Source organism: Mastigoproctus giganteus, chromosome 14 (assembly GCF_048544385.1).
Source record: "Mastigoproctus giganteus isolate SK-2022 chromosome 14, ASM4854438v1, whole genome shotgun sequence".
NCBI lineage: Eukaryota > Metazoa > Arthropoda > Arachnida > Uropygi > Thelyphonidae > Mastigoproctus > Mastigoproctus giganteus.
The window spans coordinates 115779642-115807098 of record NC_143588.1 but is presented as its reverse complement, the minus strand read 5'-3'; the positions used below and the strand labels follow the sequence as shown (position 1 = coordinate 115807098).

At 38.2% G+C, this 27457-nt stretch overlaps 1 protein-coding gene across 1 annotated transcript; it reads right to left on the bottom strand.

Moving 5' to 3' along the window:
• LOC150075611 (uncharacterized) lies at nt 1-23742 on the bottom strand. Its single transcript, XM_090388856.1, has 2 exons — nt 23667-23742; nt 1-1182 (listed from the first exon to the last, which is right to left on the bottom strand). The coding sequence occupies exon 2, from the start codon at nt 969-971 to the stop codon at nt 21-23; it is 951 nt and encodes a 316-aa protein (XP_090244982.1). The 5' UTR covers nt 972-1182; nt 23667-23742; the 3' UTR covers nt 1-20.
• Nucleotides 23743-27457: the final 3715 nt, after the last annotated feature.

Here is a 27457-nt window from a genome sequence, read left to right as displayed (position 1 = left end):
CTGCATGCTTTACACGAAAATTATTTCTCTTGAGTATGAATTAATAAATGTCGCCGTAAGTTACTCGATTTTGAAAATGCCTTGCCACATATTTCGCAGTTGAAAGCCTTCTCTTGTGTATGAACCAATGAATGTGATTTGAGATGCCCTGACTGTGAAAATGCCTTGCCACATATTTCGCAGCAGAAAGGTTTCTCCTGAGTGTGAATTAATCGGTGTCTCTTCAGAACAGTTGGTGTTGAAAATGTCTTCCCACATATCTTACAGTAGAAAGGTTTTTCCTGCGTATGAACTGCTAAATGGATTTTCAGTGGACTTGATTCTGAAAATGCCTTGCCACATAATTCACAACTATAGGGTTTCTCTTGAGTATGAACCAGTAAATGTCTTTTTAGATGATGTGAGCGTGAAAATGCTTTTTCACATATTTTACAAGCAAAGGGTTTCTCCTGAGTGTGCACCAATAAATGTTCCTTCACATTAGACAATCTTGAAAATGTCTTGCCACATATTTCGCAAGGGAAAGGTTTCTCCTTAGTGTGAACTAACAGATGTCTTTTTAAATTACTTAATTTTGAAAATGTCTTATCACATACTTCACAGGGTAACAGTTTCACTTGAGAATGAACTTTTGGATTAACTGATTCCAAAAATGGCTTGTCACATGTTTCATGAGAGAAGGCATCCTCCTTAGTATGAAGTGATAAATGTCGTTTTAGAATACATAAATGCAAAAATGTTTTAGTGCATACTGTACACGACAGCCGTTTCCTTTGAGCACGAATACTATATCGTTTGGAATAGTGTGAATATGAGGAACAGCTTGCCCAAGTTCCACTTTTGAAATGATTAAATTTATTATAAACTTTTCCTCTTAGTTTAATATTTCCACCCAATAACTTTCCATGATTCTTCATTACAGTCTGCCTTTTGCAAGAAATGGGCTGCTGGTCGTTCTGAAACTGAGACATGGCACTGATCTCGTCTGTATTTTTTTAAAAAAATATATCTTTATGTGACTGTATTTTCTAGAAAACATATGGAGCTGACAGATTTTAATGAAACTGCTGAGTCATAGCATTATCAATATTTATCATATGTATTGAGTTGAAAAATCAGCTCTCTTCTAGTCAGTTGCTTTGGTTCTTTAGAATTGGCCAGAGTAACATTTCCTTGAAATTTCTGAAAAGAAATACAAACAGAGACAAAATTAATTTTAAACAATCTTTATAAATATACACACTAATCACTCATAGTACATTTCCTAGCTACCTTTTACATAAGACAATATCAGAATTATATACCTGTATTTTATCATGCAGTGTAATTCAAAACAAGGTATATGCCAGCTGTCACATTTGGCTGGAAAATTCAAAGCATTATGGTTAATTAAGATAAATGTTACTAGCATGTCACAGACACTACATGGGAGTGGGACTTGCCTAAAAGAAAAGTAGATGCTTTTGCTCACTGGCGTCCATTAAATGCTAAGCAAAAATTTAATGTCTCATAACTCATAGTATATTGAAATGAAAACAGAAAATATATTATAACCAGTTAGAATATATTGATGGGCATGGAAGGATTTTATTTTATTTTCAGATTTAAAAAAATAACAGATAATTTTTAAAAATGTGTCTATTAGATGCCATGCTACCAGCTACCAAGGTTAAGCAGGGTACAACCAAGGTTAAGTCAAAATTTGTTGTATTTTCAATTTAGTAACACAAACTATCAAATAGAAGTCACGGACTCAAGTTTTTATTGATCATAAATACTTGTAAGTTTCATCAGTGGCTGGTGCACACATAATGTAAATGGAGACTTTCAGTGGAGTGAAAGAAGCAGAATTATTTTAATTTTATTTTTTTTCACACTGAAAGCCTGTAATACAAATTCAAAAATGTTTTGCACAAAATACAGAAAATAGTTTCACAGTGGATCCAACAAATTCCCTTAAGCTTTCATTTAAATGCTATTTTTTCCTCTGCACACAACTAATAATTTGTCAGGCATAATTCAGAAAACATCAGATATGGCTTATGTGATATCATTTGTACTACCCTATAGTGTACAAATAAACATAAACAAAATCTAAAATGTTGTTATTTGTTGTTCATAGTTTTAGCATTAGTAATAGGGGCATATGACGCAGGAAAGAAACCTTATACAGCATCAGCCAAAAAAAAAAAAACCTTCCGATTCCACCCATCCATTCATTCCAAACGCTTGTCCAGTACTTTAAAAAAAATTCACAGCCTTATACACCTCAATCAGACCACCTAGTCTCTGGATGTTGCAATTTTCAGAATTTGTCTTTCTTGGTAAGAGCAACCCTTTGTTCCCTTCACCAATCTCATTGCCCTACTCTGTACTTGTTCCAGCAGTTCTATATCCTTCCTAAAACAAGGCCTCCAGACGTGTATGATACCACATACATGTCTGGTGTATGTTGTATCATACCACATGTATGTGGTCAGACCACACCTTGCACATCTGGCAAGGTGTGGTCTGACCATTGCATTATACAAAGGGATAATCACATTCTTATCCTTGCTAGCAAAATTCCTTCATATCTTTGAAAATACCTCATGAACTGCTCTGGCAGCCTGTCTCCACTGCTCAGAAAACTTCATATCTGACTGCCCTATTACTCCCAGGTCTTTTTCATTCTCCACTACCCTGAGTGTAGTACCACACATTTGGTATATTACTCTAGAGTTACTGCTATCCATATGCAGTACTTTGCATTTGTTAATGTTAAACTCAGTTGCCACTTATCAGCCAATCTGCCAAACTTTTCTGGATCTGTCTCTGTAGCATATTGTCATTACTGTCATTAATAACCCTATCAAACTTCATATCGTCTGCAAACTTGGACATTAAGCCTGATATACCTTCATCAATAATCATTGATAAATACAGAAAACAACAATGGACCCAACACGGACCTCTGGGGAAAACTACTAACAACATTAGTCCATGAAGAGCAGTGCCCAATTATTACCACACTCTGTCTTCTCTCACTCAGCCATTCCTTTAATCAAAGCAGCAACTCGCCCTTAATGCCATACTGCTCCAATTTGTACAGTGGTCTTCCATGAACAACAGTATCAAAAGCTTTCCTAAAATCCAAGTATATGATATCAAAGTTATTTTTTGCATCCAGTTCCTTTGTGATCATATCACAGTATTCAGTTAAATTGGTCAGACAAGACTTTCCCTTAATAAACCCATGCTGTGTCTGAACTATAACTGCAGTCTTCATTAGATGATCCAGCAATGGTTGTTTAATCCAGAGGTCTCTAAAGTGGGGTGATCTTCGGATGATCCATGGGGTGATTTGGTAAGCAGAGCGAACAATGCAATCCTTCCATTTGGATCAACATATCTATGTGAGGCGACTTTCTCTGCAAAGACTATTATTAAAAACAATGTTTAGAAATAAACTTAACTTGGAACCAGATCTTCAGGTAGCTGTGTCTCAAAATATGAAACCAAGATACACAGCAATAATGAAAAATATTCAAGCACACTATTCCCACTAAAAAATGCTGTTGATTTGATTTATACCACTTTGTACTTTAATTTCAATTTCATTTTTATTTTGTATGTTTGCATCGAATTAGATTGTGATCTTTTCAAATTATATGTGATTATATATATATAATCTAGATGTATACCATGTAAATAAATAAAACAAATAGTATTACATTACATTTACTACACTTGTAACATTAATGATTTCGTATCATTGTGTGCTTAAACTTCAATTTAATTGTTTTGTATTTTTTTATTTGTGATCTTTTAAAATTATATGTGATTTTAGATATAATTCCATATAAATGATTTATAAAAAAAAAAAAAATTAAACTTATATATTTAATTTTTTATTTGGAGGTGCGCGCTAGTCCTTTTAAGTAAAATAAGGGTGCACGACCAAAAAAAAGTTCGAAGACCACTGGTTTAACCAGTGAAATCATTATAACGAAGTACTGTATATCATTTCCACAGTAACTGAATGTTTAACATAATGGAGTTTATGAATTTTCAAGCCACAACTAAATAGTATTTATTTAGAATCATAATGTCAAAGCAAAAAAAGTAAATGTTATCAAAAGAGTTAAAAAGAAAAAGGTTATATGTAAAGAACAATGGCTTAACAAAACAGTCCACCACTGTCATCAATGTGTGGAATGCATAGATGACAGTGCACATATCAAATTAGTAATGATTATCGGTGTATTTTTGTCAACCTGAATCTTAATAATGAGATTTGTTCAATATGCATTAGAATGAATGCTTCAGCTGAGTGAGCCACTGGGAAAAGTGGGTGGAGTGGAGAGCTGACTACTTAAAAGAAAAAAACTACAAGTCTCATACTATTCACAATAAAGCTGCAAATAAAAAAACTGGAATTGGAAGGTTACTGATGGAAACTACTGAAGCTCATCAGATGAAATTAGAATGAACACAAAAGAGGAGGAAAGTTGACCCAGAACACGTGAAGATAGTTGAAAATAATATTCCAGCCATTGAAATAAATACTTCTATGAGGCTAGTCAGTGAAATTCATGACCATGTTTCAAATGTGTGTTCAACTTATGGAAAGTTGCGAAAGAAAAAATTATTCTTTTCATTCACTTACTGATAATGAAAGTGTGTACTTGTTTTCTACAAAAATGCTAATTTTGTATTTCATGTATCACTGTAAAGGTTACAAAAATTTGTATTTCAATTCTTAAATTTACATCTTGTGATGATGTTCCAATAAGTATAAAACTGGAACTATAAGACTACTGATGGAACTGCTGAAGCTCATCAGCAGTTATATGTTGCATACCTGGAAGCCCATTTAAATGTATGCCCCCTTGGGTGAATTGTGACCCTAGGCCTAAACATTCTTTAGACAATTAGTTTAGTCAAACCTTTCAAGGCCTTGATCAGGTCACCCTGTAGATACCAGTTTTCCTAAAACCCAAGTCTCTCATCATTAAGAATACCTCCCTTTGTACCCTTAACCAATCTCGTCACTCTTCTCCATACTCTCCAACAGATCCACATCTTTCCTAAACTGGATCTACAAGTCTGTATGCAATATTCAAGTGTAGCCTAATCATTACTTTATATAAAGAAAAAAAATCACTATCTCTCTAATGACCAAGTTTCTATACACCATTAATCCCATGAGCTGCTGTAGCATCCTCTTTTCACTGTTCAGAATATTTCATAGCAGATTGTACTTTTACTTCCACATACTTTTCATTATTTACATTCTTGAGTTTGATAGTATCCAAGTGATACATTACTCTAGGATTGCTGCTACCCAGATGCAGGACCTAGCATTTTCCAGTATTAAACTTCAACTGCATTTCTTGGCCCATAAAATTAATTTATCTATGTCTTGTTGAAGTAGCAAAACCCTAATTGTTATCATTAACTGTCCAACTTTTTATCATCAGCAAACTTAGACATTAAACCTAAAAATACCTATACCAATATCATTAATGAACATCAGAAGCAGTTTAGCAAACTACAGATTAAAATGAAGAACTTAAAGAACTCACTTGGTGACCCATTGCTCAGTTTCATTTAATCTTCTGTGAGCTATATAAAAATAGTAAACTCTCTAAAATCCAGCACTCCCAGAGATTGAGTGGTGCCAGATTTTAGTGGTATACTTAGTGGTTGAACAGTTTTAGAGGAGCCCATTTCAATGAATATTAGGCACAAACAACAACTTATTTACATCTCTATACATTTATAATGATTATCTTTCCTATCATCTCTTTTTGTGGGCGGGATTTAAACTGCACGAATGCAGAAAGGGTCTCAATTCTTGCAGCAGAACAAACTTGCCTTTGTACTGCACTACTTTCAACAGAGCTTTACCTATATTACGACTTTGAAAACTGTGATTTCATATAATGTAACCAGCTCACACTGAACAACTTAAAAATTGTTTTGTTTTCATGTGTTATTACCAGAAATTACTTGTTATCTGGTGTGGGACTAGTTAGTCCTGAAATCATTGTTTGTTTGTTTGCTTAGGATTTTTATGGTGCATCAGAAGCATTGGCTATAATGTGCCTCCTGAAATGATCTATCATAGCAGCTGGCTCTTTTAAACAAATTGACAAATATGTTATCAGCAGGCCATCTGTTTGAAAGTTGCAATACCTGGGGAAATGGAGAATGATCAAGATCTCAGCTGCCCCATTCAACAACAGAGCTTACAATTGTGTATCTGGCAAAATAACAGAAATCCCAAGACAGAATGCGCTGGTCTGACAGGAGGTAATTATTGTCAGTGAATGTATTGTCAGGGAAATGGAAATACTCATATGTTGTACAAAAAGAATAAGTGGAATAAGACCAGGGTATTTCTGCTAGAGTCAAAAGTAGATGGCATTGCAGAGAAGATATGTTTTAATGGCACAAAAGGCTATATTGTTGTACATATTGGCACTAAGGATATTAAGAGCAGGAGATATGAGGACTTACTTAACAAGTACAGGGTATTGTTGGGAAAAAGCCACGAGTTAAGATTAAATTTAAACGTGTCTGCATTCTGCCAAGACATAAGAGAGAGTATATGTTCAGAGTCTTGTCAATCAATTTGGCCCGTCCTAAACAAGGCTGTGGGATACAATTTTTCACAGCATTGTCTGTGCCTGTTAACATGAGATTCAGTTTTTAAAGCGATGGGATACACATAAATACAAGGGGTACAAGAAAATTTGCTGATGTTTTAAGGCAGTGAGAGGTGGGTAGAAAAATTGCTAGATTGGAAGAATACACAGAGTAAGAGATTAACTAGAGCCGCAGGCAGACACAAAAGTGATTCTTGCACTGCTTCTAATGGAACATGGAGCAGCCTGGAAGGAAAGGCATCAGGGATTTCAAGCCGTGTTGGGGATCGTCATTCAACAAGTAAATACATGATCTGTTAGGATAACTAAGAGTAAGAAAGAACAGGGGAATGTATACTTGAAGGTAGAGTAAACACAGAAATAAGTGTTTTGTATGCAATAAATCTGGAGTGAGATTATACTGATTTTTGAAAGAACATTTAAGGTAATTTATCATAATTGATAGAACCAGGAAATGCTTAATGAAATGTAAAAAAAAAAAAAAAAAAAAAAAAAAAAAAATTGAACAGCTAATTAATAACTAATTCATAACTTATTACATTAATTAATATGAATATAGTATTGATATTAATTGAATAATTAAATTATTTAAATTTATAGATGCAATGACATGATAAGGTTGGGAGTTCACCCTTCCCTTCCAAAATGTGCCATTTCTATGAATATGCCATTCTTGCACATATTCTTTTAATTATCATCCCTAGTTTCAACTTTTTCTAATTTTTATTTTTTGCAGGCTTACTGACTGGCTGAAAGCGGTTGGTAAGTATGATAATATTCAACATCAAGATAAGTAGTATATAATAATGCTCGCCTGTGTGGATCCCATTTTTATGTTTGGTGTTTTTCAAGCACTGAAAGGGAAAACCTTATCAGATTTTCTTGGCCAAATACTGAGTTTCTGAAATCAAGTCAAATCATAGCTAAAGTCTCACTGACAAAGTGAAAGAGTCAGAATCGACCAGGTACTGTGAGAATATGGATATAATATGATGAAACTATATTGGTATATGTCTTAGGTTACCTAGCCAGAAATATTTTAAAGAGCAACAATTGGGAAATATATGTAAAAATATATACGTAAAGATTTATTATTAAACCCCAAAAAATCTTGATATAGAAAATTTGTTAGTGACAAATGGGCCTGGAGTACTGGGGTCCATAGTTTAACAGATATTTATTTAAAGTATACCCAGTAAAATAAAATAAAATAAAATATTTCCAGAAGCTTTCGGAACTCGTGTCCCTTTCTCAACTGACAGAATTTTTAAATACATTACAAGCAAACTGTGGCACGTTACTCATTCGTCATTGTTGTAGCACGGACGTGTGCTGCCTTGCGCCAGTGATCATCCATCAATAAAACGGTTGTCTCCAGGATTGGATGTATACGCATGCCTTTCTGGCGATTTAATGCCTTAGGGTTGTTCATTATGTTTAGTGACTCTAGCCATAGGCGGTGGCGAAAGTGTCGCGCGTGGTCCACTATCTCAAAGTCGCGCTTGGGGTCAAGATCGTGGTTGGTAGCCCAAAAATGTTCTGCAAGCGCGGACTGGTCAGTTTCGGCAAGCCGGATTGCTCTGTCGTGTTCCGTGAGGCGATCCTGGAGACGTCTCGATGTCTCACCTACGTAGCAACTGTTACAGGCCCTACAGGTGATACGGTACACTACATTGCTGCGTAAGACAGGTGTGACAGGGGTCTTCACACTGGAGACAAGTGAACGTAGGTTCCTACCTGGTAATTGTACACATTTTATGTTGTAACTTCTCAGGATCTTCGAGATACGTCCTGACACTCCTGGATAGTACGGAATGTAGGCGGATGATATGCCGACTTGCTTCGGAGGTCTTGGGTTGGAAGTAAGCTCTTGTGCCTGTAACAAGCATCTGTTTAGTACATGGGATGGATAACCGCATCTGGTTAAGTCCGCCTTCACACGGGAGATCTCGTTACGTCTAATTGTGTCGGTGCTGGAATGGCTCCAGGCCCTGGAGAACAGGGTGCGGGCAGTGCTATTGAGATGGCTAGGAGCGTGGCCGGACCCGTAGTTGGTGAATTGACCGCACCACATGGGTTTGCGGTATACTGAGGTCTCTAGATGTGGGCCTACGCGATGCACTAGCACGTCCAGAAACGGGAGCGAACCGTCCACCTCTGATTCTACGGTAAACTTGATGAAATTGGATAGAGAGTTGAGGTATTCTAGTAGTACCGTTTCAGAACCACGTGGTATTATGGTAAAAATATCGTCGACATATCTACACCACGTTGTAATAGGTGTAGGTGGGTTCTGGTGTATCTGCTTCTCCAGATCTTCCATGGCGATGTTAGCTACTACGGAACTGACAGGGGCACCCATAGCAGTGCCATGTACTTGTTTGTAGAGTGAGTCTTCAAAGGTGAAGATGCTGCTAGAGAGGCATAGGTTGAGGGCGGTACAGATGTCATCAGTGGATAGTGACGTCCTGGATTGGAGGCTTAAGTCGCTCTCAAGGAGCCTTCTGGCGCAGTGCACGGCCTGTTGGACGGGAATCGAGGTGAATAAAGAAACCACGTCAAATGATGCCATGACAGAGTTATCAGGGATTGAAATGTCCTTAATGGTGTTAATGAATTCACTGCTGTTTTTAACGGTGTGAGATGTATTACCTATAAGAGGCGAGAGGAGGCTCGCGATGTGTTTGGACAGTTCATACGTTGGGGCACTGCAGCAAGACACTATAGGTCTGAGAGGAATACCCGGTTTATGGATCTTTGGTAATCCGTAGAATTGTGGTAGTTGACAGCCAGTACCACGCAGAAGATGGTGAGTCGCGGTCGGGATCTTCTTATCTTTAAGCCATGCGTGGACAAGTTTATTAACATTTGCTTCCAGACGTTTCAAGACTTTAACGGGAGGATCAGGTAGAGGTTCATATACGTTAGGATCGAGTAATAGGGCCAAGGCTTTCTCTCGGTAGGCTGATCGGTCCAGCACAACAGTCCGGCGCCCTTTATCCGCAGGAAGTACAACGATGGAGTTGTCTTTTCTTATAGATGACAGGGCGGCACGTTGGCGGTGGTTGAGGTTTGAGCACGTTTTTCGAGTGTTGCGGAGGACTGCGGCAGTCTTGAATCGGATCTCGTTGGCAGTTTCTTCGGGAAGGTTGGTAATACTGGCTTCTATGCCCATAGCGAGCTGTGTGATGGGAGGTTTCGATGGTATAACGGCGAATTTCATACCGTTTGATAAAACACTCAGCTGCTCGTTGGACAGTTGTTTGTTACTTAGATTCAAGACGAAAGAAGTCGTGTCGTCTGAACGAGTGTTCGTCTTTAAGGAGTTAGTTTCTATGCTCAAGTTTATGAACTTGCGCTGTTGGCGTAAACGGTAGGTATCCGAGGTCTGACTAGCCCGATGGCAGATGGTATGTATAAGGTTTGTAAATACAATAGGCGAGACCTTACCTTGTATATGTTGTAACAGTCTGGACTTGTTGTAGTCAGCGTTCCTGATTTCATGGTGGAGATGGGATATCCATAAATTTAACGTGCGCAGGCTGAAGTTAAAGCAGGCACGATCCATATGAGAGTTGTGGAACGGGGCTTTGTATCGGAACCCTTTAGGTATAATTCGATTGCTTTTGCATCTGTGGGCGAAGCGTAAATGTTGCCTGTAGCGAGCTATTGAGAGGAAGCATTTTTGCAACTGTGCACAATCGTTGTAGGTATTATGGCCATAAAGTGATCGAATAGTGACAAATGGGCCTGGAGTACTGGGGTCCATAGTTTAACAGATATTTATTTAAAGTATACCCAGTAAAATAAAATAAAATAAAATATTTCCAGAAGCTTTCGGAACTCGTGTCCCTTTCTCAACTGACAGAATTTTTAAATACATTACAAGCAAATGTAACGCAGCAATGTAGTGTACCGTATCACCTGTAGGGCCTGTAACAGTTGCTACGTAGGTGAGACATCGAGACGTCTCCAGGATCGCCTCACGGAACACGACAGAGCAATCCGGCTTGCCGAAACTGACCAGTCCGCGCTTGCAGAACATTTTTGGGCTACCAACCACGATCTTGACCCCAAGCGCGACTTTGAGATAGTGGACCACGCGCGACACTTTCGCCACCGCCTATGGCTAGAGTCACTAAACATAATGAACAACCCTAAGGCATTAAATCGCCAGAAAGGCATGCGTATACATCCAATCCTGGAGACAACCGTTTTATTGATGGATGATCACTGGCGCAAGGCAGCACACGTCCGTGCTACAACAATGACGAATGAGTAACGTGCCACAGTTTGCTTGTAATGTATTTAAAAATTCTGTCAGTTGAGAAAGGGACACGAGTTCCGAAAGCTTCTGGAAATATTTTATTTTATTTTATTTTACTGGGTATACTTTAAATAAATATCTGTTAAACTATGGACCCCAGTACTCCAGGCCCATTTGTCACTATTCGATCACTTTATGGCCATAATACCTACAACGATTGTGCACAGTTGCAAAAATGCTTCCTCTCAATAGCTCGCTACAGGCAACATTTACGCTTCGCCCACAGATGCAAAAGCAATCGAATTATACCTAAAGGGTTCCGATACAAAGCCCCGTTCCACAACTCTCATATGGATCGTGCCTGCTTTAACTTCAGCCTGCGCACGTTAAATTTATGGATATCCCATCTCCACCATGAAATCAGGAACGCTGACTACAACAAGTCCAGACTGTTACAACATATACAAGGTAAGGTCTCGCCTATTGTATTTACAAACCTTATACATACCATCTGCCATCGGGCTAGTCAGACCTCGGATACCTACCGTTTACGCCAACAGCGCAAGTTCATAAACTTGAGCATAGAAACTAACTCCTTAAAGACGAACACTCGTTCAGACGACACGACTTCTTTCGTCTTGAATCTAAGTAACAAACAACTGTCCAACGAGCAGCTGAGTGTTTTATCAAACGGTATGAAATTCGCCGTTATACCATCGAAACCTCCCATCACACAGCTCGCTATGGGCATAGAAGCCAGTATTACCAACCTTCCCGAAGAAACTGCCAACGAGATCCGATTCAAGACTGCCGCAGTCCTCCGCAACACTCGAAAAACGTGCTCAAACCTCAACCACCGCCAACGTGCCGCCCTGTCATCTATAAGAAAAGAGAACTCCATCGTTGTACTTCCTGCGGATAAAGGGCGCCGGACTGTTGTGCTGGACCGATCAGCCTACCGAGAGAAAGCCTTGGCCCTATTACTCGATCCTAACGTATATGAACCTCTACCTGATCCTCCCGTTAAAGTCTTGAAACGTCTGGAAGCAAATGTTAATAAACTTGTCCACGCATGGCTTAAAGATAAGAAGATCCCGACCGCGACTCACCATCTTCTGCGTGGTACTGGCTGTCAACTACCACAATTCTACGGATTACCAAAGATCCATAAACCGGGTATTCCTCTCAGACCTATAGTGTCTTGCTGCAGTGCCCCAACGTATGAACTGTCCAAACACATCGCGAGCCTCCTCTCGCCTCTTATAGGTAATACATCTCACACCGTTAAAAACAGCAGTGAATTCATTAACACCATTAAGGACATTTCAATCCCTGATAACTCTGTCATGGCATCATTTGACGTGGTTTCTTTATTCACCTCGATTCCCGTCCAACAGGCCGTGCACTGCGCCAGAAGGCTCCTTGAGAGCGACTTAAGCCTCCAATCCAGGACGTCACTATCCACTGATGACATCTGTACCGCCCTCAACCTATGCCTCTCTAGCAGCATCTTCACCTTTGAAGACTCACTCTACAAACAAGTACATGGCACTGCTATGGGTGCCCCTGTCAGTTCCGTAGTAGCTAACATCGCCATGGAAGATCTGGAGAAGCAGATACACCAGAACCCACCTACACCTATTACAACGTGGTGTAGATATGTCGACGATATTTTTACCATAATACCACGTGGTTCTGAAACGGTACTACTAGAATACCTCAACTCTCTATCCAATTTCATCAAGTTTACCGTAGAATCAGAGGTGGACGGTTCGCTCCCGTTTCTGGACGTGCTAGTGCATCGCGTAGGCCCACATCTAGAGACCTCAGTATACCGCAAACCCATGTGGTGCGGTCAATTCACCAACTACGGGTCCGGCCACGCTCCTAGCCATCTCAATAGCACTGCCCGCACCCTGTTCTCCAGGGCCTGGAGCCATTCCAGCACCGACACAATTAGACGTAACGAGATCTCCCGTGTGAAGGCGGACTTAACCAGATGCGGTTATCCATCCCATGTACTAAACAGATGCTTGTTACAGGCACAAGAGCTTACTTCCAACCCAAGACCTCCGAAGCAAGTCGGCATATCATCCGCCTACATTCCGTACTATCCAGGAGTGTCAGGACGTATCTCGAAGATCCTGAGAAGTTACAACATAAAATGTGTACAATTACCAGGTAGGAACCTACGTTCACTTGTCTCCAGTGTGAAGACCCCTGTCACACCTGTCTTACGCAGCAATGTAGTGTACCGTATCACCTGTAGGGCCTGTAACAGTTGCTACGTAGGTGAGACATCGAGACGTCTCCAGGATCGCCTCACGGAACACGACAGAGCAATCCGGCTTGCCGAAACTGACCAGTCCGCGCTTGCAGAACATTTTTGGGCTACCAACCACGATCTTGACCCCAAGCGCGACTTTGAGATAGTGGACCACGCGCGACACTTTCGCCACCGCCTACGGCTAGAGTCACTAAACATAATGAACAACCCTAAGGCATTAAATCGCCAGAAAGGCATGCGTATACATCCAATCCTGGAGACAACCGTTTTATTGATGGATGATCACTGGCGCAAGGCAGCACACGTCCGTGCTACAACAATGACGAATGAGTAACGTGCCACAGTTTGCTTGTAATGTATTTAAAAATTCTGTCAGTTGAGAAAGGGACACGAGTTCCGAAAGCTTCTGGAAATATTTTATTTTATTTTATTTTACTGGGTATACTTTAAATAAATATCTGTTAGAAAATTTGTTGTTGCATTTTAAAGACATTAATGCGAGAGAGAGTATGGACTGAAATGGCCATCGAAGGAATTGTTGAATATTGTGAGAAGTGCATGAAATATCTTCTTTCCTGAAGTTTATTTGGCATTATATAAGTAAAATGTAAAAAAAAAATTTTTATGCTAAAACAAGTTATGTGACTTTGAGTAGTTCAGGATTCACAAGCACAAAGATCTGCAAAAACTGCTTATTCAGTCACCGTGTCATCATCAACTAAGTGAAGTGCGAACCTTTTATCCAACTCAGTGCAGAACTTATAAATTAAGTTCTGCACTAATTAAATTAAGATACATATAAATTAACATGTGACACAGAAGCCTATAATAGATATAAGTTGATTTGTAACCAAGTTACAAAGGAGGTTAGGCAGGCGAAGGCAGATTACGAGAAATCTTTGGCAAAGGATGCAAAGAAAAAATGCAAAGAGTTCTTTACTTATGTAAACTCTAGAAGGAAGGGGTTGAATCAGATTGGTAAACTTGATAACGATGGTTCAACTGTTGATGATCCTGCTCAGGTAGCCAACAAACTAAATGAATATTTTGCATCAACATTCACACATGAGGAGTTATTCAGCGAGGGGACTGTCAGAGGTGTATTCAACTCTAGCAGTAAGCTAGAGAATCTTGTAATAACTGAGAGTAAAGTGGAGGAGAAGAAATTGTTGAAGATAAACACAAGAAAGGCACTTGGGGTGGATGGGATCTATCCAGTTATATTAAAGGAGGCAGCAGAGGAAGTAAGCAAACCCTTAGCCATAATTATGAGAGATTCCTTGGACTCAGGGAAGGTACCCATGGACTGGAGATGCGCAAATGTGACCCCCAATTCACAAAGGAGGATCAAAGGCTGACACAAGTAATTATAGACCTGAGTTTAACTTCTGTTCCAGGAAAATTAATGGAGGCACTGGTTAAAGAAGCACTGCAGGATCACCTAGACAAGACTTCAGTTATAGCTCGGACACAGCATGGTTTTGTTAAGGGAAAGTCTTGCCTGACTAATTTGATTGGATACTATGATGCAGTCACCAAAGAACTGGATGCAGGGAATAACTTTGATATTATATACTTGGATCTTGGAAAGGCTTTTGATACTGTTGCACATGGAAGACTGCTGCACAAATTAGAGACGTGTGGCACTGGAGACAAATTGCTGCTATGGATAATGGGGTGGTTGAGGGGAAGAAGACAGAGAGTGGTAATCAATGGACACTGCTCACCTTGGACTAATGTTATTAGTGGAGTCCCTCAGGGTTCAGTGTTGGGTCCATTATTGTTTTCTGTATTTATAAATGATATTGATGATGGTATAACAAGCTTAATGTCCAAGTTTGCAGACGATACAAAGGTTGGCAGGGATGTTAATGATACTACTGATGCTATGCTGCTGCAACAGGATCTGGAAAAGTTGAGCAGATGGGCTAAGAGGTGGCAAATGAAGTTTAACATTGACAAATGTAAAGTACTACATATGGGTAACAGCAACCCCAGAGAAGCGTATCAACTCTGTGGTACTAAAATGACAGTGGTAGAGAATGAAAAGGACCTGGGGGTAATTGTGCAGGCAGATATGAAGTTCTCTGAGCAGTGCAGATGGGCTGCACAAGTAGCTCATGGTGTCTTGTCAATGATATACAGGAATTTTTCTAGCAGGGATAAGGAAGTGATTATTCCCTTGTATAAGGCAATGGTCGGGCCACACCTTGGATATTGTATACAGGTCTGGAGGCCTCATTTCAAGAAGGACGTAGAGCTGCTGGAACGAGTACAGAGAAAGGCAACAAGATTAGTGAATGGAACAAAGGGTTGCTCTTACGAAGAAAGGCTTAAGTTTTGCAAATTACAGTGTCTGGGAGACTAGGCACTGGCGAGGTGATCTGATAGAGGTGTATAAAGCCTTGAATGGTTTGAGCATGCTCAATGCCGATGGGATTCTTCCTCTTGCTCAGAATAATCACCTGAGAAGGCATAAATTCAGATTGAGGAAAGGCAGATGTAGGATAGATGTGTTTAAATTTGCCTTTAGCCAGTGGGTAGTTGGTTTGTGGAACAGACTTCCATACCTTGTTGTGGAAGTTGATAGCCTAAATAAATTTAAGGCTCAGCTGGACAGGTATTTCGAACGAACGGAGGGGTGAAGTGGAAGTGTTTTTTTTTTTTTCTTCTTGGCTGATGCTGCATAAGCTTGCTTTCTTGCATCATATGCCTATACTAATGCTAATGTTAATACTTCATGAAATATGTCATAGCATCTTTACTGTTTCTGAAATCAAGTCAACTCATAGCCAAAGTCTCACTGGCAAAGTAAAAGAGTTATAATCGCCCATGTACTCTGAGGATATTTATGATGAAAATGTATTGGCATATGTCTCAGGTTACCTAGCCAGAAATATTTCAAAGAGCAATAATTGTGAAACATGTAAAGATTTATCATTATGCCCAAAAGATTTGATGGTTAAAATGGCCATCAAAGGAATTGTTGAATACAACGAGAAGCGTATCAAATATTTTCTTTTCTAAAGTCAGTTTGGTATTTCAAAAGGAAAAATTTCTACAAAAACTTTATGCTAAAACAAGTTTTATTGACTTAAGAGTAATTGGGCAACAGGAGGGCACCATGCACATGTGCAAAAAGTGCTTATTCAGTCTGTCTTGTAAATTATGTTAAAACAAAAAGTGAAAAACATGAATTTGGCTTACCTGTCCAGTCAAGCACCAAACTCCTTTAAAAAAATATTGTATCATGTTAAACACATGTAAATGGGAAATGTTAAGCATGTACTGTGAAATATGGAGGGGAAAATTGTGTCATTGTTTTTCTTTTTTAGAGATCACTTGTATCGAAGCAATATTAACTGATCAGTACTGGATTAACTGACCATTTTGAACTACATATACCTTAATGATAAATAACATATAGCTCCATAATTCGGTTGGAATTCTATTGTCTGATGAATTCCACACCACTGAAGTATTTGCCAAACATTTGTCAAGGATTGAGACTATTGATATGGAGCCTTCAGTTTCATTTCCTGGTTGGAATCTGTTGATTGATGAGGATGACCAAAACTCAGCATTGAAGAATATGAAAAATGACAGTACGAAAGACCCAGATAACATATCAACCATATTTTGAAAAAGTCTGCCACCACTCTTAATCCTTCATGCTTCATATTTGCAATTTATCTCTGAGACTGAGAATTTATTGAAATCATTTCAATCAGGTGACAAGTGTGCTGTATAAGATTTCAGATCTATTCCCCAGCAAAAAAAACCTTCTATTTGACACAATAGTACATAAACAACTCTTCAATTTTTTCAAGCCTTCCACACATCAAAATCAACATGGCTCAATCACTAATTTAATACCCTTCTGGCAATGTACATCCAGAACTCTTTATAACCATCTTAAATTAGACACTGCTGACATCACTAAGTAATTTGACCAAGTACCTAGTGAACAACTCATTGAAAAATTAAACATTTTTGGTATCTGCGACACGTTGCTCTTGTGGCTAAGGAAATATATAACGCAGTGTTCCCACAGTGCCATTGTCAACCAAGTGAAGTCTGAACCTTTTATCACACTCAATGCATGTGTATGTATGTGTTTCACTGTGAGCCCTGTTGCTGTTATGTAGGGTCACATTGCTCTTGTGTCTAAGAAGCTATATAATGCAATGTTCCCAGTGTCATTAACAATCTGAACTTTTTATCCAACTCAGTGTGTATACTAACAACACCAACTGCATACCTCCCTGGCACATAAGACATGTAGCTGGGACTGCACCTCAACTGAAAATTAACAGTAAGCTGAGGTGCCGGGGGGGGTGCAGAGAGAAAGGAACTGAATTGAATGATGAATGAATGGAAGTATGTGTGAGTGCAAACAGACACATATCCCAGGTAAGTTTTATATGTGTAGCTTCCAAGTAATTCAATCTGAATTTTAAGATGGAATTAAACGAATCCCTCTTCTACACTACCGGTGTATGAAAGATGGATGCATGGGAAAAAAAAGGAAAAAAAATTATAAAAAACAAAATGTAAGAAAAAAAATCATGAAATGGTACTGAGGGGTAATAAAATATGTCTGCCCCATCTCTGGAGACTGATGGGCATGTAGGCCTATGGCCCCAAGCACACCATGCCGTGACTCTTTAGCTGGCACGATGTGGGAGGCTAGTGCTGACACTGGTCAGCAGGATTACACCACTGGCCAGTGTAGGACAGAGCCCCTTACAGGTGCTCCATCATAGAGATTCCTTTCCCTATCTTTTAAATCCTACCACCTGGGGTGGTGGTTCTCTCCTTCCTCTCCGCCAACTCCAGGCAGTAGGTACCCCCCTCTCCTTTTTTCTTTTTCCTGGGCTCTCCCTGACTAGCCTTGGCTAGATTAGGGTTCGCCCCACCAGTGCTTCACACTATCTACTGCCCGGTCTGCCTCATCATGTCACTGGATGGTAAACTAGAAGTTTTTTTGAGGTTAAGCGGTCGGATGAACGATACAACCAACATAACCCAAACTAACACTGCACAAACACACACTAACTTACAGAAATCTGGCCTTCACAGAGTTTGTATTCATCACACTGATTGACACGGAATTGGAACCCTCGGAGGTTGTTGTTGGGTTTAAGGACACATAGGCTGCTAGGGCCACATTGTGTCTTTCTAATGGTGAATATGAAATAACTATATTTTATGATATATTCCTATCCGGTTTAGGAAAGTAAATAGTTCTTTTTTTATTAGAATCATCTCCCAGAATCTGCAATAAATTTATTGACTGTATATTAGCAATTGATTTAAAGGTGTCTAAGCAGATGTTTTGAAAGTGGGGACAGTCCACTAGCAAATGGCAAATGGTCAGTTGTACTTGACATGATGTACATTGGAGAGCACTGTCATTAGTTAATAGATACAGGTGAATGAGATGAGTAGGCACAAACCTAAGCCTTCCTAAAACTGTTTCTTCTCATCTGCTTTTCCGGAAACCCTCAGAGGTGCATTACAATTAACAACATACACTACGTTCAGCTATTATATTCTGGCTCTCCAAGTGGCATGATATGATGAAAATCATATCACAACACAAACCTATCAGTTGTCTCCCAACTGATAGGCCTGTCTGGATTTTAATTGGGTCGCTGTGGGATTATTATTTTTATTATTAATTTATTTATTTTTGTTGCTTGTACTGGGCATATAAGTCTTACTTTTAATTTTATGAATTAAATCAACATGCCTTTTTTTTATATATTACAGGATAGTTCATGTGAAGATATTACTAATTGAATTTGCAGAAACTACATGTAATTTAAATATCTTTCATATGTAATGAGAAAAAATTCATAAATAAATTTCAATTATAAAGTGTGATGTTTGTCTTTTTGTTGTTGTTGTTGAGTCAAATAAATGGTGATCTAAATGAAAGAATGCTAAATTACTTTTGTTAAAGAAAATAACTAACTCAATTAGCAAAAAAAAACCAGTCAAAATTTAGTCAGAGAATTGTCTTCCAAATTTTTCATTGATTTCAGATTCTTTGTATTTCTGTGAAGTGTATATAAAAAAAATGTATTTGTGGATCTGGTTAGCAGGTAAATGATGCAGTGTTCATAGAATACCAGACCTAAAACAATAAATAAATAAAAATTAGAACCGAAGTCAAAAGCAGTTCAATTCATTCATTACATCAAAACCTAAAACAACAGTTGAGATTAGTCAAAACGAGAGATGTAAATTTATGGTCAAATTAGTAATATTTTAAAATATAATGGCCTGACAGTGCCTAAAATGCAGCCTAGAAGGATATTAAGATGACAGTGATGTGTGCCAGTTGCAATGAACCTTAATACAGAATTTTATGTAAACACTACTGGGTGGGTGATAATAAACGGTTTCAACACAGTTACACTGGCCTCACTGTACTCACAGAATTGTACTGAAACCTGCTATAATTAGCCACCTGAACCCAGTAGTGTGTATATAGAAATCTTTATTTATTAATGTTAATTGCAACTGGCACAATATGACTGTCATCTTAACCTCTTCTAAGCTACATTTTTAGCAAATGTCTGGCCATTATATTATAAAAACCATTAAAAATATTTTAAGGTATTACTTATTATATTATTATATATATATATGTGAAAACATAAGTAAGTTACCATATTATACTGGAGAAATTAATTAAAAGTATAAAAGGGGAGAAAATGAGAAGGAAAGAAAATGCCAGAGGGGGTGAAAACAGAGGGATCTGAACCCAAGGAAAGAGAAAACTGCAGTGCTCAACATTACCACATGGCTACTCTACTATAACCATTAATATAAATTTGCTGAAAACTTTACTTATGTTATATTTCGCTATTCTTCTGCCATTCTTAGTGTTTTTTTTTTTTTTTTTGTATTTAAATAATTAATTGTGAATATCACATACTAATAATCAGTAAAACTCATACTAATAATGCGATGGACAATATATCAATTTACTGACTATCAGTATGAGATATTCACAATTAGATGTTATTTCAATACAAAAAAAAAAATTAAAACTGAAAAAAAAAAAAAAAAGAAAAGAAAAATGAAAATGAAATGAAAAAAATGAAAACAAAAAATGAAACTAGGAATGTGTGCATATGTGTGAAAACCCACACACATTCTTATTGTCTTTTTAATTTATTTTTGTATTGAAATAACAATTAATTGTCAATATCTCATATTAATAATCAGTGAATTGATATATTGTCCATCGCAATTACAAAACTTTAGAAAATTCTCCAGGAACTCTTCACAATGTTCCAGCCTGTTTCTATGTTCATACAATGGTGGCTCCACTGTCTATACGTTTTAACATGTAACCGGAATTAACACTGTCATCTATGAGAGTGTTCACTCTGTATGTTACTACTCTGTGATCAGCCCTATCCTACACTACTTGCAGTTTTGCAACAATCCTGCTTATACTATTCAGACGCTAATATTTAATCAAAGTGTATTTATTTGTAAATTTTTTCCTTTTTTTTTAACTATGAAAAAATACATAATTTAAAACTGGTAACATTAACAGTTTCACTGTTTAGTCTTTGGCCGTGATGGGACATTGCAACTTTAATTACATTTATCTACATTTTTTGAAGACGAAGAAGAAATGTACAAGGCATAATTTTGTATGGGTTTAGGTAATTAACTATATAATAGTTACACCACAGTTTACCCATAAATTTGAACTAAGTTTGTAGTGTGACAGCATCGTTTTAATTTTATCTCATATTGTGGCGGGCTTCACGAGAGAGCAGGTATTGCACTACTTCGAATAAATAACGCTTCTCTAGTAGAGAAGACTATTGTTATTTATTTTCGGTGGATAACACACTGCCCAGATGGCCTGTTTCAAAGCTATTCGGCTTCATCGTCAGTGGGCGGGCAGGTACCTTGGTAATACAATATGCCATCCCAGTTGCGAAGTTATTTCCACAATATGAGAGTTGCCAAATAGTGAATGAATAATAATGTATTTGAAGGCAAAATGCACAAGGCACAATTTAATATGGGTTTAGGTAATTAACTATATGCATGTTGCAATACCGGGTACCTGCCCACCCAAAGATGATGAAGTTTTGAAACGGGCCATCTGGGTGGTGGTACCACTGAAAATAAATAACAATAGTCTTTTCTACTAGAGAAGCTTTATTTATTCGATGTAGTGCAATATCTGCTATCTCGTTGTGAAGGCAGCCACAATATGAGATACAATTAAAACAATGCCGTTACACTACAAACGTAGTTCAAATTTATGGATAAACTATGGTGTATCTACACCAATATTATATAATTAATTACCTAAATCCATGTGATATTATGCCTTGTGCATTTTGTCTTCAAATACAGCCGCTCCCCGACTTACTTGACTTACAGAAATTCAACTTCGCATAGGTTTTTGCTGGCCGGTGAAAACTTTAAAAAATTATGGAAACGTGTTTTGTATCCCATAGGAATAAATGGAGGTATCGTGAAAATATCGTAATGTGAACCCAAAACACCATTTTTTTTTTTTTTTTTTTTTGGTAATTCGTTCCAAGACCTTGGAAGTTGAAATTTTCACTATATAACTAAGCTATTTATCTCTCTAAAGGGTCATTTTTATAGTGGAAATTGCACTACACTTTCATCGTTATCACATGTTCCACTATAAGAATCAATTTTGAATGCCTTTGTGATATTTTTCTAAAACACATTCCTGGAGGTCACTACCATAACACAATAAAAAAAATTTGCACTTTCCAGTTTATTGGGCTTTTCTGTTAGTGCAATCTATTATAAATGGGTAGTAAACTCAATTTTATTGCATTTGTGATAATCCCAATAACTGGAATTGTGTTGGTTTTTACATTATGGTATTATGGTGAAATGAGTTCCCCTTCAATGAAATCTTCAATCATATAAAAAACATAAATAAATTTTCCGAATCTTCTCTTTATTCCTATTTACAGTACTTATTACAATAGTGAAGGGAAAGTGCAAAGGCTGCCAGTGCCAGGAAACGAAACAAAATTGATTTAGAAATGAAGATGATTAATTAAGAACTACAAAGCAGGACAAAGTTTGTCATCGATTGCATGGAATTAGGTCTCGCTGCTTCAACTGTGAATACTATTTTAAGGGGCAGTGCACATATAAAAGAACATATTAAAGGATCAATGTATTTAAGATCAACAGTGATCACAAGTGTTCAGGTGCTATATCAAAGATGGAAAAACTATTAATAATATGGATGGAAAATCAGATTCAGAAACAAGTGCCCCTAGTCCAATGGCCATTCAAGCAAAAGCAACAAGTATTTATGATGATATTAAGGATAGTACGGTAAACCCCAAGCCAAGTTCATGGCAAGCAATGGGTGGCTTAATAGGTTTAAGCATTGCACTGGTTTCCAAACCATTAAAGTATGTGGTGAAGTCGCCAGTGCTGATTCTGCAGCTGCGGAGAAATTTTGTGATATGCTAGAAAAAACCCCTTCTAAATCTCCATAGCCCTCAACTTCTGCAGCGCAGCGGCATGCTCATCAGCTGGAGAGTTAATTCTGGCAATGAGACTTGAAAGGTAAAACTTGCTGACATTATGCCTGTCTCCTCTTTCTTTTTGTAATTTTATAATTTTGAAATTTTTGTAATTTTTCCTGCATATGAGATAAAAAAAAAATGTAATAAATAATTCTATTTACATGTTCGTTGAACACTTTTTTGGTTCAATCAAATTTGCAAGTGCTGCATAAGCACTTTGGGTAATTGCAAATTACGTAGGTTCCGCGAAAGGCAGTCTAAGTAAATCGGGGAGTGACTGTACATTATTATTCGTTCATCATTTACCATCTCTCATATGGTGGAAATAACTTCGCAACTGGGATGGCATGTTGCATTATCAGGGTACTTGCCGGCACACCGATGATGAAGCCAACTAGCTTCGAAACGGGCCATCTGGGCGGTGTTATCCACTGAAAATAAATAACAGTAGCCTCCTCCTCTAATAGAGAAGCGTTATTTATTCAAAGTAGTGCAATACCTATCTCATTGTGAAGGCAGCCACAATGAGATCCAATTAAAACGATGCCGTTACACTACAAATGTAGGTGTACCTACACCGATATTATATAGATTTTTATCTACATTGTATTCATATAGTTGCAATAAAGATTTTTTTCTCTCTCTCCTCCTGTTCTTTCGCGAACTAGGACAACACAACCCCATTCTGAATTTTTGTTTTACTCGTAAAAAATAAGCGCGCACACAATTTAATCCCCACCCTCAATAAATAAATAAAATCCAACTTTTAAGCAGTTGTTTAATCCTGAGTAGTCATGAGAAGTCCACGCAAATCGCAGATTATGCACCAACTTAAAGCAACGAAGCAGAAGAAGAGGCGAAAAATGTGATTAAAACTATGTACTTACTAGATTAAATCTGCTAATTGAGGATTGCTTATAAAACAAAATCAAATTTGACACATCCACTTTCGTTAGCAACTGTGTTTGGCAACACGTAAACATTTTTTTTTACTAGTGCCCTCTCAGCTACTATTTAATTGTCAGCAATTCATTTTAATTTTTAAATATATAAATAAATTATTTTAATTTTTTTAAGCAATTTATTTATCACTGCACATTTTTTTAAAAAAAACAAAAAATAATAATAAATAATATATAAATAAACATAATAAATAAATTATTTCAAAAAAGGATTTAGGGCTGAAAGCCTTCGACTATGGAAAACTTCCTAGAGAACAAATTAGTGCAAATCATCACTTTAATTCGTAGTAAATCACCGAAGTAGGTGAAATTGCATTGTTTTTTACTTTTCATATTGTGAACGTATTCACAACGAGTTTCATCGCAACCTCGAATAACCAACACTACACTACGCTGTTGCACAACCTCGACTAAGCAACACTACCCTAGTGGAGAACACTATTGTTACTTGGCGGATTCCACTGTCCATACGACACCGTTTCGATTTTGTTGGTCCCTCAACAGAGGGAAAGTAGGTACCCCAGTGATTTAATGATTGACAATATAGTTATGAAGGTTAGCTTCAGTTATAGCTCAGACGCAGCATGGTTTTGTTAAGGGCAGGTCTTGCCTGACCAATTTGATTGGATACTATGATGTAGTCACAAAAGAACTGGATGCAGGGAATAACTTTGATATTATATATTTGGATCTTAGAAAGGCTTTTGATACTGTTGCACATGGAAGACTGCTGCACAAATTGGAGCAGTGTGGCATTGGAGGCAAATTGCTGCTATGGATAAGGGGATGGTTGAGTGGCAGAAGACAGAGAGTGGTAATCAATGGACACTGCTCAACGTGGACTAATGTTATTAGTGGAGTTCCTCAAGGTTCAGTGTTGGGTCCATTGTTGTTTTCGGTGTTTATGAATGATATTGATGATGGGATATCAAGTTTAATGTCTAAGTTTGCAGATGATACAAAGGTTGGCAGGGTCGTTAAGGACACTACTGACGCTATGCTGCTGCAACAGGATCTGGAAAGGTTGAACAGATGGGCTGAGAGGTGGCAAATGAAGTTTAACATTGACAAATGTAAAGTACTACATATGGGTAACAGTAACCCCAGAGCAATGTATCAACTCTGCGGTACTACACTGACAGTGGTGGAGAATGAAAAGGACCTGGGGGTAATTGTGCAGGCAGATATGAAGTTCTCTGAGCAGTGCAGACGAGCTGCAAGAGTAGCTCATGGTGTCTTGTCAATGATATACAGGAATTTTTCTAGCAGGGATAAGGAGGTGATTATTCCCTTGTATAAGGCAATGGTTAGGCCACATCTTGAGTACTGTATACAGGTCTGGAGGCCTCATTTCAAGAAGGATGTAGAGCTGCTGGAACGGGTACAGAGAAGGGCAACAAGATTAGTAAATGGAACAAAGGGTTGCTCTTACGAAGAAAGGCTTAAGTTTTGCAAATTACAGAGTCTGGAGACGAGGCACCGGCGAGGTGATCTGATAGAGGTGTAAAGGCTTTGAATGGTTTGAGCATGCTCAATGCCAATGGGATTCTTCATCTTTCTCAGAATAATCACCTCAGAGGGCATAAATTCAAATTGAGGAAGGACGGATGTCGGATAGATGTGCGGAAATTTGCCTTTGGCCAGCGGGTGGTTGGTTGGTGGAACCGACTTCCATCACTTGTTGTTGAATTTGATAGCCTAAACAAATTTAAAGCTCAACTGGACAGGTATTTCGAACAAACGGAGGGGTGAAATGGGAGAGGGTTTTTTTTTTTTTTTTTTTTTTTTTGGCTGATGCTGAATAAGCTTGCTTTCTTGCATCATATGCCTCTACTAATGCTAATGCTAATGCTAATATGAGAGATAATACTAGTAGTAGTAGAAGTAATGGCGGCATTTGGTACAAGAAAGCAAGCGTATGAGCTTATTTAGCATCAGTCCAAAAAAAACAATTTCCCTAATCCATTCCTTCTAAAAGTTTGTCCAATTTCTCCTTGAAATTATTTAAACTATCAACTTCCAAAACGATAGATGGAAGTTTCTTCCAGCAATTAACAACCCGCTGGCTAAAGTCAAACTTCCGCAAGTCTATTCTACAACTGTCTTTCTTCAATTTGAATTGATGCTCCTTCACGATTATAATCTGAGCAAGCGAAAGAATTCCATCAGAATTCAGCTTGCTCAATTCATTTAAGGAATAAATTACCACAATCAATCTCAATCTCAAGGGGCATGCAAGAGATGTATTAAACTCTGGCAGTAAGCTAGATAATCTTGTAATAACTGAGAACAAAGTGTAGGAGAAATTGTTGAGGATAAACATAAGAAAGGCACCTTGGGTGGATGGAATCTATCCAGTTATAGGAGGCAGCAAAAGAAGTAAGCAAACCCTTAGCCATAATTATGAGAGCTTCCTTGGACTCAGGGGAGGTACCCATGCACAGGAGCTGTGCAAATGTGACCCCAATCCACATGGGAGGATCAAATGGAGACACAGGTAATTACAGACCTGTCAGTTTAACTTCTGTTCCAAGGAAATTAATGGAGGCACTGATTAAAGAAGCATTACAGGATTATCTAAACAAGACTTCAGTTATAGCTGGGACACAGTATGGGTTTGTTAAGGGGAAATCTTGTCTGACCAATTTGATTGGATACTATGATGTAGTCACTAAGGAACTGGATGCAGAGAATAATTTTGATATCATATATTTTGATCTTAGAAAGGCTTTTGACACTACTGCACAAATTGGAGCAGTGGCATTGGAAGCAATTTGCTGCTATGAATAAAGAGATGGTTGAGTGGGAGAAGACAGAAAGGGGTAATCAATGGACATTGCGCTTCCTGGACTAATGTTATTATTGGAGTCCCCCAGGGTTCAGTGTTTGATCAATTGTTGTTTTCTGTATTCATAAATGATATTGTTGATTGTATATCATCAGGCTTAATGTTCAAGTTGGCAGATGATACAAAGGTCGGCAGGGTTGTTAATGGCACAAATGACAGTACACGGCTGCAACAGGATCTAGAAAAGTTGAGCAGATGGGTTGAGAGGTGGTAACTGAAGTTTAACATTGACAAATGTAAAGTACTGCATATGGGAAGCAGAAACCGCAGAGTAAAGTATCAACTGTGTGGTACTACACTGACAGTGGTAGAGAGTGAAAAGGATTGGGGGTAATTGTGCAGGCAGATATGACGTTTTCTGGGCAGTGCAGGCGGCCTGCAAGAGTAGCTTATGGTGTCTTGTCAATGATATACCGGAATTTTTCTAGCAGGGATAAGGTGGTAATTATACTCTTGAATAAGGCAATGCTCAGGCCACACCTTGAGTACTGTATATAAGTCTGGAGACTTCATTTTAAGAAGGATGTAGAGCTGTTGGAACGAGTACAGAGAAGGGCAACAAGGTTAGTGAATGGAACAAAGGGTTGCTCTTATGAAGAAAGGCTTCAGTTTTGCAAATGACAGTGTCTGGAGACTAGGCACCTGCGAGGTGATCTGATTGAGGTATACAAAGCCTTGAAGGTTGCTATATAAGGTTGCTGGAAGTAATCCTTCAGGTTAACTATCGCTGTCTTATGTTGCTCAATGAGGTCTATCAGGCCCCTTCCTCATTCTTCCCAATTGTCAGTCTCTCCATGGCAGATCTCGGGTGGTGTTGGCAGCTCTTGGTCATCATTATCCTTGTCTTTCTCATGATATCCTCCAGCTC